Source organism: Etheostoma cragini, chromosome 4 (assembly GCF_013103735.1).
Source record: "Etheostoma cragini isolate CJK2018 chromosome 4, CSU_Ecrag_1.0, whole genome shotgun sequence".
NCBI lineage: Eukaryota > Metazoa > Chordata > Actinopteri > Perciformes > Percidae > Etheostoma > Etheostoma cragini.
In genome coordinates, this window is record NC_048410.1 from 18,735,828 (window position 1) to 18,749,952 (window position 14,125).

At 37.4% G+C, this 14,125-nt stretch overlaps 1 protein-coding gene across 4 annotated transcripts in view; it reads right to left on the minus strand.

Moving 5' to 3' along the window:
* kif5ab (kinesin family member 5A, b) overlaps positions 1–14,125 on the minus strand; it is a 78,523-nt gene that overhangs the window by 4,647 nt on the left and 59,751 nt on the right. Inside the window, exons 24-29 of one of the 4 annotated variants that reach the window (XR_004656182.1) lie at positions 13,452–13,668; positions 11,979–12,231; positions 11,400–11,464; positions 8,984–9,011; positions 8,358–8,470; positions 4,982–5,847 (exon numbers count right to left, since the gene is read on the minus strand). Coding sequence is in view for 3 of the 4 variants with exons in the window: in XM_034868205.1 (XP_034724096.1) it covers positions 8,371–8,470; positions 8,984–9,011; positions 11,400–11,464; positions 11,979–12,231; positions 13,452–13,668 (663 nt within the window). In the remaining variant the exon portion in view is untranslated. Of the gene's footprint in view, positions 1–3,182; positions 5,848–8,357; positions 8,471–8,983; positions 9,012–11,399; positions 11,465–11,978; positions 12,232–13,451; positions 13,669–14,125 lie in introns of those variants that run through there. The other 3 variants (XM_034868205.1, XM_034868207.1, XM_034868206.1) reach the window with 3 other exon arrangements.

A 14,125-nucleotide genomic window follows, 5' to 3' on the forward strand; every position in this document is an offset into this window, starting at 1 on the left:
ACTGATTAATAGTCCCCCCCCTCCCCCCCTTTGGTAGCTTCTGTCAGTGGGCTGCCTGGGAGCACTTTCCCCTGTGGGTCATGACTTGCTCTACTTATCGATTTATTTTGGTTGACACTGACTCACTGTTGGGTTGTGTGTTTTTTTCTCCTTTTTCACAGTAAATAGAAGCCTATGAATTGTAATCTTTATATTGTATTAGAACACCAAAATTGAAAAAGTTCAAGCAAATAAATGTCTAGTTTATCTTGTTTCTAGATAACACTGAACACTCTGTTACAGATGTTTTGCCAACTGTGTTTTCTCTCCTTTCTCAACCTGTATTTGGATTTATTGACAACATACTGTACCATTTGGATGTGTCTTTCTGAGGTATAGGACTGTAGGAGAGGGGGGCTTATATTTCATTTTATGAAAGCAGGACCCTCCCCAGCATTGCTGATATTTTGAAACTGCAATACCCAATTGCTTATGTCTATAAATTTATAGCAAGCATACACTCTCTAATTTCTCTTAAACACATTGTAACGTCACTATTTGTTTTTTACTGTACTGTAAGTACTGTTTAAAGTGCTTAAGGGGTAAACATATCACACAATTATAGTTGCAGAGTAATAACAGTTAAATAATCATATGTACACAGAATCATCTTTATTGAAAGTAGTGTCATGAGATACAACACTATTGTTTCTCAGCAGATACAGAAGAAAGTACTGCATGCAGTAAATCACAGGCCATAAACAAACCAACAAACGCACACATGTACAAACAAACAAACACAGACATTTTGCATCTGTTTTTTCTTCTTTAAACCACCCTAGCATTCTTGTCATAGTTATATTTCTGCATATTGAGGCTACAGTATCACATATTATTTACCTTGCCAGAACATTTTCAATTTGGCTACAATTACTATCTGACATAACTTGACATAACTGACATAACAGAACAATAAGACTGAAAATTTGTTCCACACTCAATCATCAAAACATTCACAGCTCAGTATACGACCATACTGCAATGCATGTCAGAGGAATAGTTGTTTTCTTTGTGGTTTTGCCTGACTAACACCGAACTGACAAAAAGGCCCTTCACATTTCAAAGCATGGTTTCTATAGGTTATGTAAACACACTCTATGATAAATGATAATTGAAGGGTTCAATGCCATTTTTTACCCTTTGGAGAAAATCTAACTGAAACACTGTCTTGTGATAAGGAACAAAGAGAGAAAGCATAAAGAAAATAATGTGATAAAGTGATAAACATCACAAAGATGAGAATTAAGGGTCTGTCTGAAACGCTTGAGATTACAGCTCGCAATTTATGTTACGTAATAATGTAGTATTTGAAGGAAAATACTTACTGGGTAACTTTAAGGGACAGATATGGGAAAGAAATTACATGGAAAGAAGACAAGATGAAAGTGGGTAACAACTTTATGTTTATTTGGAAAATACAAAAAAACATTTTTAGTTATCGTTTATTTTAAAATGATAATATATTATTATAATAACGTATTAACAAAGACTATTTAGTTTGGGGAATGTTATGGTAAACATTTATAAATTTAAAGTACTTGTTATTATAAATATTGTGTGGATTATGTGTCACTAGGGAACCAAACTTTAGGCTTTACAGCCCTTACAGCTGTAGCTATAAAATAACGATTTGTATGTTGTTGTTTTTTAAACAGTAAAGTAGCTTTGGAATCCTGAAAAAATGGTGAAGCCAAATTCCTACATTTTTACTGAGAAAGATACTTAAAAGATACAGTATAAAGTACATTGTGATGAGCTATTCCCCTTCTTCCAGGTGTGTGCACTATGAAAGTCTATATGTGAATCCTATTTAATGCTTATTATAAAAGTATTTTTATACCATGTTAATGGTCCAGATGAAGTTTAGCTCATTTCATGACATGTTGTAAAACAACATATGTCCTTAGTCTGTTGGTCCCCTCTCTGTCCCAGATAATACAAAAAAAGTACTTTAAGTGTAATTCATTTCCAGGCAGGGACGTGCACAGACATTTGGAGGGGCCATTGTTCTAATCTGGAAAAAAGACACATCTGGTTGTTAGTTGAAATCTCACGTAACATATTGACTGTAAACAACGTTTAAGCTATCATGATTAAAGAGCCCAGACATCACATCTCTGAGCTTCTCTCTTCTCTACAGAACGCACTAAGGACGTAACGTAGCTTTGTTAGCCTGTTGCTGCTACATGGCTGTCATTAGCTTCGGCTGATAACTTAGCATTTTATGTTACTATTGCTAAGGCAATGCTGCGTAATGTGATGCAAACGTTACAAGATGAAGCTGTGTATTATTCAAAGCTCAAGGGAATTTTTTTGGTTACTATTCACAGGGCATTTGTCATAATCTCCATAACTTAAAACATTTAAGTGAAGGCAGAAGGGCTTGGCTTTCCCCTCTTTCATTTGCATTGCTCCGTGTATGAGAATATAAACAAAGTCGCATGACCGGGGGCAGAGGGCATCTCTGAGGGCAAGATTGGGTGATATAGCAATTTAATTTAACTTTAGTAACTGATTGGCTTATTATAGTAATAATGAAGCCACCACAGCAAAAAAGAAAGAAAAAAAGAAAGAAAGAAAAGTTTATTTAGGCACTTTCACCAGAGGGGCAGCTAAGCCAATCAGGGCAAATGGGCAGTTGCCTGGGAAACACTAGCCCATACCTGTGCACGTCCCTGTTTCCAGGTGTCCCCTAAACACAAATTTGTAATTCTCTTATGTAGGCCTACTTCTCCCCTCGTACCTACTCAGTAAATATTCCATAAGTATTGTAAAATCTCTACATTATAATTTGCAGGCTGTAATCCAAAGCATTACTGGTCTGTTTTGTTAAAAGGATCGCAAAAAATCAAAGAGTGAGATTCTCTGCTAAAATTAACACACAAACACACACACACGTGCATGTACAGTCTGTCTATTGTACCCTGGACTCTCTCAGCCTGACTGGCTGATCAGGAGGTCACCAAGAGAGTTTAAAGGGGGCCGTGATTGGGGTAGCACAGGGTCGGAACATTTTTTGTAAATTCCCATTAGAAATGAATCTTGGGAATTTTGGAAGTTTGTGCACAATTTCATTTAAAAAGTCCAAGCTTTTAATTTTGATCATATTTTGTGGGGGGATTCACATGTATCGTATGCATTCAACTGAATTGTAACCATGCAGTGCATTCAGCAGCACACTTCTACAGATCATATGCCAAAGTAAGTTCTTCTCATACTATAGTAAAAGGTTGGTTTTCTATCTGCATATGAGATGAAGAATTTAGCCTAAGCAGATAACCCCTTATATTTCCATTGTATTCCCATTGTTTACATTCCAGGTAATTCTCATGAAATTTTTCCACCTTGAATAATCCTGGAATTTTGCAACCCTAGGCATGGCCGTCGGTGTGTGTGTGTGTGTGTGTGTGTGTAAGTGTGTGCGCAGACAGTCAATCAACCTGTCTGCTGAGATAACTCAGACTGCACCCAAGTAACACAGGATGTGTAATAAATCTGAATGTTGGGGTCAAAGGTCAAACACTATATTGGCTGATGAGGTCAATAAATGACTCACTACAATCAGGGCTTTGGTTTCTAACGGAGGTGGTTCATAAAGAACAGTAGGTTTCGTCATCTCCTAAACAAATTCACATCAGAAGGGCAGCTGCTCACATTTCCCTTCAATGACAAAATGTTGGACATCTGAAATCCAAAACATTCAAAGCACACATCAAAACAAATGCAAACACTTCACATTCAACAACCGCTGTAAATTAAGATTACATAGCAAATAAATAACATTTAAAATAGAGCAAATGATAAATTATGTATATTTCTTTTAATTAACACTAGCAGTATAAAAATAGTTGCTACACAATTCTTTTTTTCTTGTTTTTAGATGACATGACAATGACTGAATATCTCACAGATAATCCCTGACAGGCAGTTTTATTAAGGGATAATTTACAGCTTTGAGTCTCTCTACTACAACACAGTCAGTCTTTAAAAACAATCAGCAATATTGTGTTTTGGACTTTACATGTGGGTCAGACAAAGTTGCTTTTCAGAAACCAGTGCAGTGTACTAAAAGCTAGACATGCTATGGTGACTGATGTTAAACTCTAAATATTTGAGTGTTTTATTTTAAACAATGTTCTAACCAATATCTTCATTTAGCGCAATGGTTCTTCCTGTGCTTGGTGAGAGAGTGCCACCATCAGAGCCATCTGATGCCTCGACATTAAACATGTCTTTATGAAAAGTGGGATCTAAAAATTTACTAGACTGTATACAGATATAGGGGTTAATTGGTTTACTATTTCTCTTAATCTAACAAGAGAAAAACTTTTTACTATGGAATGTAAGTATCTGAAATATATTCTCCAAGGGTACTAAAATACAAAACTGTTGTGTCTTGGAGTGTATTTAGGAGTTGAAGACTATACTGTATATAGAAACTTAATTTCCTTTGTTAAATTTGAGTATAAAGGTCAAATGTGAGAAATTGTCTATTGTCTAAATTAAGGCTTGGCCAAGTTTCAACAGTGGCAGGTTTGCGTATGTGTATTTTAATTTAGTGTGTGCTGGTCTACATACATGGAAACAGTAGTGGATAAAACATTATGGACTATATTGTTACAATGACAACTGACAATTGTTCCCCAAAAAAGGCAGTATTGTAAGTAGCCTGGTGTTTTGGGGATGGAAGGATAACATTCACAATAAGCAGTATTGCTTCACCTCTTGACTTAAACTTTCAAATGTTTCACGTTAAAGGAGAAGTCTGGTTATATTCTATATGTTTCTTATTGTCAAAAAATCCTATGAAAAGAAACAAACCAACAATTAAAATGTGGTCTCCGAAGCCAGATATAAAGTAGCTTATTTTTCTGTGCCGACAACCTCAGTTGTTTACAAAAAACACATCAACGAACCACACTGCTGCTTTGGATTACATGACTCTTACTATGAATTTGCACTGCAGTTTAGTTTTTCTGCTGCTGTGAAAACTCACTAGAACACCAAAGTGTATTATTTTACTGCTGAAATTGTCCCTAGCCACAATCAGGCTAGGTAAATTGGAAAATACTAAGATTGTTGCTTGTTGTCTAGTCTGATGAGATTTGTTGACAATAACCAGAGCATTGAATATTACCAACTTAATCCTTAAAATTCATTTTAAAGACTGAATTCCCCATTGACATTGACTTACAGTGCAATTTTAGACTGAAACATTTCATAGTAATGCTCCACTTTTTTTCTTCCATGTCATTTATTTTCTGAGAAAAAACTGAAAACCAACATCAAAAATCCTCATGCATAGTCAAAAGTATAATTTGTAAAGTGAGCTCAAGGTTAAGGTTTTCATGTTGTTTAACCTGGAGTTTGTGGATCCATACACATGTTTAACAATAGTAATAATTATAAAGACTTAATCTCAGCTTCAATGCACTGGTTTTATGTCCACTGTGATTCCCTCTCTGAGACAAACAGCCCACCCTAGTGGCTGTCTACTGTATGGCAGCTTCTCTTTCCCACCTACTATTTATGGTCCCTTTGTTTTCATGAGAGTGTGTGCAGCAATATGGGTGTCAGCTGCCATTTGAGATGCAGTGCTTGCTATGGATCTTATCTTACTGATACCGACATACACCCCACATTGTTGTAAAGGAAGGAGAAGGGATTGAAGAGGAGCAAGCAGGGAAAGGAAAGGAGACACGAGAGAGGTCTGTTTACAGATGAGGGAGAGAGAGGAAGGGGAGGCTGAGAGGACAGCGATCAGCTGCATGCAAATTTACAGAGGATGCCTCAGAAAAAAACGTCTGCCTGGAAAGAGAGACACACAGAGAAACAAAAAGTAAGAGCAACAGTCAGATTAATTAGAGATAAACAGGGAGAGCGAGGCAGCCGTCACAGAGTCATGCTAATTACCAGAAGGAATACGTCTTGAATAATTTATTTTTCGTGTCTTCATTGAGAGCTAGCTGTGTTTGGGAACTTCAGGGAACACACTAGGGCCATGTTCACACTTCACAGGACGTAAAATTTGACAGCTCTGTGCAAAACATTCTACGCACCATGTACAATTTGCAAATTAGCTTTACGTAAAGAAGAAAATAATATGGATTTGAATTAAATTACAGTACCAGTTCTGCAAATTACAATTTACATTCCCAAATCAATTTACTGATATAATGTTGACAAGTGGTGTTGAATATTATTTACCAACATACAGACATGAATAAAGCCTGTGACAGCAAAGGTAATAGGATGAAGTAAAAACCCTGAAGCGGTTATGATTTAATTCCCCCTTCCCCGATTGGGGTATTTCCCAGAGAAATAATTATAATATACAATATAATCTTTAGTCCATCCGCTGGGATTTATAAAAAAAATAAAAAATAAATAAAAGTGTCAAGACAGATGCTCAGTGAGTATAGGTATTTTTAGTCTGGAAAGCCCAACAAATAAAAACTGTCCCCCCTGGCAACCTGGCACAGCACCTGAGAGGCAAGACACAATAATCTCTAAAGTCATAATGTGGTTTCATAAAACAGGGTCTGCTCCATAACCAATAAATCAATTGTGTAAAAGTATACATATTATATATATATATAAACAAAGCAACTCTATTAATCCATGCATGCCTCCTGTTTAGATCTGCATTCATTCAGATTATGTTGGATGAGCATCAAGGCAGTTATTTTTTATGCCCATATTTTACAATTTTAATAATCAAAACAAATGTAAAACTTTCTATCCATTCAGGTACAGTATTTAGCATGCAGAAGCCCTGTAGGACTCACAAATTATTTGCAACTTGCAATCAATGATGTGTGGAATTTACATTGCTATCATTTGCAGTCTTCATGTTCTCTCTCTCTCTATTTACTCCAATTGCCAGCAAAGCAGCACTCTAAATCACACATTGAGCATATAAATGAGATTTTATAAAGGAAATTCTGTAAACATGTAAAAATGTGAGTACTGTTGCATACAATTAATAGCTTATTTATAATTATTAGCAAAGGCACTATTTTCTTTCCAAAGATGCAGTTATATGCACGCCACCACTCCAGGGTGTGTCCTCTCTGTCTCCATGCCGCCATGAGGAGGATGATAGGAGGTTTCACATCCAGAAGAATATACTGGTTTATACTGTTTCAGATTGTGCTAACTGTTTCTGTGTTGCAAAGTCTTAAGTTCAGAACTTTGGCTTGCATTCAGAACACAAACATTGTAAAGCACATGATATTTCAAAGGGCCTTGGATCTGAAAAGGAATGTGCACTCCCAATTGTGCATGCTCACACCATCCAGCTTTGTTGGTCATGGCCGTTTTCTATCTCATACAACTCTAAAAAAAGAATTTAACTATAGCCCCACCATCAGGACGTCATCTGCTCACAGGAGCAATTAATGACAATTTTCCCCTTCCTTCTACAGTCACATTAGCTAGAAAAGACAGTGACACACACTCGCTTGAAGGATGTTCCTGGGCTTGCCTAGCTCACTCCTGGTTGCTTGGCAAAAGTAAACAGCATGAAAGTTCCAATTTCTGAGGATTTTAACATTAATATGTGTTCCCCCAGCCCGCCTATGGTCCTACAGTGGCTAAAAATGGCAATAGGTGTAAACTGAGCCCTGGGTATCCTGCTCTGCCTTTGAGAAAATGAAAGCCCAGATGGGCCGATCTGGAATTTTGCTCCTTATGAGGTCATAAGGGGCAATGTTACCTCCCCTTTCTCTGCCCGCCCAGAGAATTTGGCCCGCCCATTAGAGAGAGACATCATGGCTTTCAAACACGCAAAGTGGCAGTTGGTCGAGGCCACACCCCCACCCTCCACCTTGCCGATAGCTACAGACTCAGAAATGACACGTCCTAAGGAAAGCTCAATGTGGAACAGGCTCTAGGAGCTGTAATTCTGCACCTAGGCTGAATTTCATGCCATGGTCCTTTTATTTGGATTCTCCTATTATTTGGATTTTTGCATTTTTCTTAAGTTAAATGCTTTTCAAAAGCCTAAACAATGAATCTTTTCACAACATATGAACCTACATGCCAAAATGTGTTGCTTTTATTGTTTACTTGATGCTATTTAAAAAAAAAGAATAATTTGTATGATTGTCAATTGTACAACTTTACTCACAGACGCAATTTTTGTATCAATTATTCAAAAGCTTTGAAGTTTTCAAAACTTTGATCATTCATGATGTAAGTTCATAAGTTTAGTACAAATAGAACAATTAAAACTAATAACTGATAGAGGAAAGCTGATCAATGTGATCTGTAGCACAAAATGTCAGAGTTTCTCTTTTTTACGTATGTGTTGTTACCTGCTCAGGACTATTAGCTGGCTGAGGCCTCCGGCTGCAGGCTGTAGAGTTTGGCTGGGTCCTGATTGTCACAGACGTCAGTTCTGGACACAGAATTCACATTCAGACACATGCTATCCAGCACACCAGAATCCCGGGTGGCCGCAGCACCATCACCAGATTCATCAGCAGCAGTAGCGGTGACAGCAACAAGGGGGCAGCGATGGAGCAGAGAGACACAGCAGTGAGGTAAACAAATCAGTGATGTTACACTAAATGGTCTTAAAACCCAGGAGGGGTCGGTGCATGCGAGGTGAATGTGGCAATGCCATACTTTAGCATGTTCTTTGCTTATAATTGACTATTTCCAAACATGCTAGAGATATTTAATGAATAACTTCTTGCTCTTTTTATGCCATTAATTCTGAGATTTTTGAGACAGCTGATTATCTCCTATTAAAATTTCAGCAGCTTTAGTTGAAGCCAAGCTGTTGTTAGCCTTTCATAGAAGGTCCAAAATAAACTCTCAAATTAATCAATAACTACAAAATCCTACAAAAGTTACATTTGAAAGATTTCTGCCTGACAGTGACAACATGAATGCAACGTGCATTTTGCAGTGGTCAAAGAGGGTGCAGCAGTCTTACCTGTTGTCATTGATATCTGTGGTGTTTCCTGCAGACAGAAAGAGGTGCATAAAGAGGCAGGCAGGTGCACGGTGAGAGGGTCGTGGTGGTGTGTAAATTAGAGAAGAAGTGGGTCACAGTCACATTTGGGTTTAATTGAAACAGCCCAAAGCCATACAATCAGCTGCATTATGTGTTCTCAGTCAACAAGTCCTCCTTCACAAAAGCCTAAATAGAGTGTATTTCAGTCATTTAAAATAATTACCCATAATCTGTATTTTACTGATCTTGTGACCCACTCAGCTCTGAAAAGACAGCAGCACATTTTACAAGCAACTGAGACTATGTGGTTAAGGTGAAAGACAGATGGTGGTCATGGTCATTAAATCACTGTTCACATTTGTACAAGAAAAATATTTCTTTTAAGTTTAGAAAAAGATTGTGGTGATGGTTTTAAGAAACCAACGTAGACTAATTATTAGAGTCTTTGTACTCTTTGTAACCAAAATTCCTCAGTAGATTTATTCTACTACACATAGGTAATTTCACATTTGAACAAATGACCGATGCTGTTGTTATTCCAGAGAGGTTTTTAGTTGCCCGACTGCCAGAGCTTGCTTGTCAGAAAAATGTAAACATGATTAATTTTACACTGTTTGAACAAACAACCAATTCTTTTGTGTTTCTGATTAGGAAAGTCATTATTCTACCACCACAGCTAACAATAACATAACTCACCCACCCAGAAAAACTTTGTTGCATAAAAGAACAAGGCCCATAACAACTGTCCTCACAGGTCGACACATAGTGCCTTACAACAGCACTTTCAGGAAATATTGGACTTTTATGATGGCTCTATTTGTAGTTCCTGGTTCATTACAATCTGGGGATTATCTGCAAATGTCCTCCTGCTCCTAGCTGTCAAACTACAATCCTTAGAGGTCTCCGCTATCCCTGAACCACCCTGACAGGGATTAATGTCGCAATATATTGACTTGGATTTTATGTGGCTTTTTGCTGACCAGATGCATCCAGATGTTTCAGCCGTTTCTCAATCTCCAGATATTAGGAAGCCTATGTGCATTTATTTATTGTTTAATTTACTTAATTAGTGTGCTTCAGTTTGACAAATTGTGTCTATTATCAAAGAGCCTCATGCTTGACTGGATTATAAGGCTGCTCAGTTTAATCTTTTTGAAAAGACGTTTGGCAAAACTCTTACCCTTACAGAAGCTGTCAAGGCTACACCTCAACAGACTCAAAGTACATAAAAAGTAAGACATACGGGGTCCACGCCTGGCAGAGATATTTGGTTTTGCATTTCACACTTTGCCATAAACTCTTATTTAAATTCATGACACTGAGTAGAATTATATCCCAGAGTTAAAATACTGTTGAGCGATCAGAAGTAAATTTACCTTCAAGTTTGACTTCCGAATACATTACAGGGCACAGGCGCCTTCATTCTAAAAATACCATATTTACATTTTGGGGAAATATACCAAATAAAATATGGAAAATGAAATAAAACTGAATAAAAATAAACATAAGCAACTCATAGCATCTGAACAGATGCTTGTAACAGTTGTTAACAGTGAGTATTTTTGTGCCTAAAAGAGACAGATATAAATATTTTTCTCAGTATGTTCTTGTTGGCAGCTTTAAAAACCCTTTGAAACAGGATCATGGGAAGCAAAAACTAAAGCCAGATGTTTTAAAGGGTTCCCTGAAAAACATCACTGATATCTGCTGTTTAATAAAAGGAAGGCACTGTTGCAATAGATTGATATACTGACTTTGTGACCCACTTTTATTGATATTCCAGGAGAATCAAAGAGTTGTGGTGTTGTTACACAAGTCTACAACTGTCATCACTGGGTCAGAGGCTGAGGTGGGCTCTAAGCCCGTCTGGCCGGCTTTCTGTCTAGCTGAGTAATGACACTGCAAGCCTAATCTATCTCGTCCAGAGTCTGCTGCTGAGGAGAGCAGACACACAAACATGGAGGTGCAGAAAGCCTCAAGTAGCAGCAGCAGTATCTTGTAATAAACTAAGAGAATTTCCTTAGTACATTTTTAAGATGAGGCTATATTCTATAAATTTATAGAAGTTTATTATTTTATTATATAAAACCCTTCTCCACACTCACCAATGACTCTGAATAACAGTTAAGACTGCTGACTACCAGCCCATTAAATAAATATGAAAGTAAAAATTAAAAAAAGGAACAGCGGGCAGAATTCTTATTATAGCATCAGGGCAATCACTGTAAACGTGTTTTACAGCCACCATTCTATAAGACTATATAAAACAACATTCAAATATAACAGCCAGTATGATAGTATAATGGCAACCACTAAAAAATAAGAGGTCATAATGACAAGGGAATTTAACCCCGCTGATCTTTATTATATTATTTCCCATTACTCACAGACTCACCATTTTCTGAATCAAGCATCTCCACAGTGTTCTTGTCTCCAGGGTTCTGTTGTTCAACTAGAAGGCTACAAACAAGGACAAAGAGATGTTTATGCAAATGTAAAAAAACAAAAGTTAATAAAAAAATAACCTAAGTGCTCCCTCAGCCAATAAATAATAAATCAATGTCAAAACAAAATGTGTGTGCTATGCATACATCTACTCTACACTGTAGAAAGCTGGACTGTTTGAGCTTTTTAAAAGCAGTGTCAGGGCACAGATTATTTGATAGATATGTTAAAAAATTACTTTGCATGAATATTTATTCTTGATCTTAACAAAAGTAGTTTGACACAATAATCTTGACTCCGGATCCACTTCCTAGTTTGTTGTTGTTGTTTCTGGACAATGCATTCTCAGGTTCTGGACCATTTAACTGCATTTCACAGTCTTCATCAGCAGATTGTTTTCATGACTGTACTGCCGTTGAGAGCTCCCTGAAAAAGCTAGTAAGTGGATCTTGAGTTTTGTATATTGTGTACAAAGATGCGGTGTCATAAGTTTGTTATACATGATGATATTGATTGTGGATTTGCTCACATGTTGTCCTGAGCGTTGTTGTCGTGCGATTCGTTGTTTAGGGATTCTAGGTTTTCGGTGGGGCTGTTCTGTTTGGAGTTGGTCTCGGGTAACCTGGGCTCACCCTCTGGTGTTGCAGGAGCAGCAGCGTGTTGGTTGTTGCTGTTGTGAAAATGAGCTTTGTAGAAGGCAAAGGGGTGGTCACTGTAGCCTCGGATGAAGAAGGGATTGATGGGAGAGCATGCTGGGTAGTGGCCAGCACGCACAGGCTTGGCTGTTAAGGATAAAACAGAATTGATCGATTTATTCATCCATAAAGAAGACAAAAACATCATATCTATACTGCCCATAAGGGATAGGGCACTGTAGCAGAAAATAATAGATTTGAACGTGACTGGAATATATTAAAGTCCAAACGTTTTGTTTCATGATAGTTTTCAACGTAGACAGAGACCTTTTTTCCATACAGCCAATCCAATCTTGCATAATGCAGTAACGTCACTTTCTATCTGCCCGCTACACAACACAAGAGCCACACATTAGGTCTTGTCATGCACCACTAACACAACTCGCTCTGTTCATGACATGTAGGCTGCAGCACTTTGTCTCTGATTAACTACTCTGGCAGCCTGCCAACTGCTGTCAATCACACACAGATGTTGACAGTTCAGCCAGCTGAAGGAGAATTACTATTTCCTCAAATACCTTTATATCTTCCTTTAAATTTAATAATGAAAAAACTCTCAACAATACACTAAAAAACACATTGACAAGGGATGATGAAATGTGGTTTCAGTTGGATTTTATTGTACACCACTATATCACAGCTATTCTCAGTTGCTTTAGTGTGATCCTCTAATAAAAATCCTTATTCTAAAAAAACTCAAATCAATAGCTCATTTTCACACAGCGGCATAGGCATCTTTCATTTCTTCCACAGAATTCAACCCCTCAGTGCAATTATCTTCAATAGACACAGGGATGAAGTACACTGCTTTTCTAATAAATCGTATTTATCTCAGAAGACCACATTGTGTAAATTCTTATATGCAAAAATATTCCAGACACATCACACCTATTCAAGTAATGTAGCATTTTGCTGTAATCATTAACACTTTCATTACTAACACATATTGTTAAATGTAGTTTTTAGTAACCTGAGTGCTGATGCAAATTAAACAATAGATGTTGCCTGTAAAGAAATCACACAGCAGACACATAAAATGGATGGTTGCACCACGCCAAAATGTTTTTTTTGTCACGGTGCATTGCAAAGGCAAATAACAGATATGAAGCCGATTTATGAAGTGGCCAGATAGTGCAATGTGTTCACATGTGCAACATAATTTCAGTGGACTCATATTAACACATTTACTTGGACACATGCTGCCTTTGTTTTAGCAATTGAAATGCACTGGCTGACTTAATTTCAACATATGTACAAGATGGGGCTATTTGCAGAAATGAAATGACACATGCAGCCACATGTGTTACCTATCTGTGCAGCATGAGTCCGGCGGAAGGGATTGCGAACCCTCATCACATCTTTGATACGCTCCACCTCCTGCTGGTAGCGGTGGCGGTCCTTCATGGCTCCTTCCTTCGCCTCCTTCAGCGCACCCTCCAACGCCTTAACTCGCTCAGCTGTAGACCGCAGACGTTTCTCCAGTTTTGGAAGCTCACAGCGAAGATCTGCATTGTCACGTACCAGCTGTCACAGACACACACACACACACACACACACACACACACACACACACACACACACACACACACACACACACACACAGTAAGCCCAGGCATTGACTGTACATGTCAGTAATCATTGTAATATCATCTTAAATTCTTTTTATATATGTATGTATAATAATAATAAATAATAATACATTTTATTTAAAGACGCCTTTCTTGGCACTCAAGGATGCCGCACAGGAAATTCATAAATTAAGAACAGCAAAACAAATACTATACAACAGAAAAACAAATACTATATAACAGCAAAACAAATACTGTACAACAGCAAAACAAATACTATACAACAGCAAAACAAATACTGTACAACAGCAAAACAAATACTATACAGCAAAACAAAAAAACAATACTATACAACAGCAAAACAAATACTATACAGCAAAACCAAAACCAAAACTATACAACAGCAAAACAAA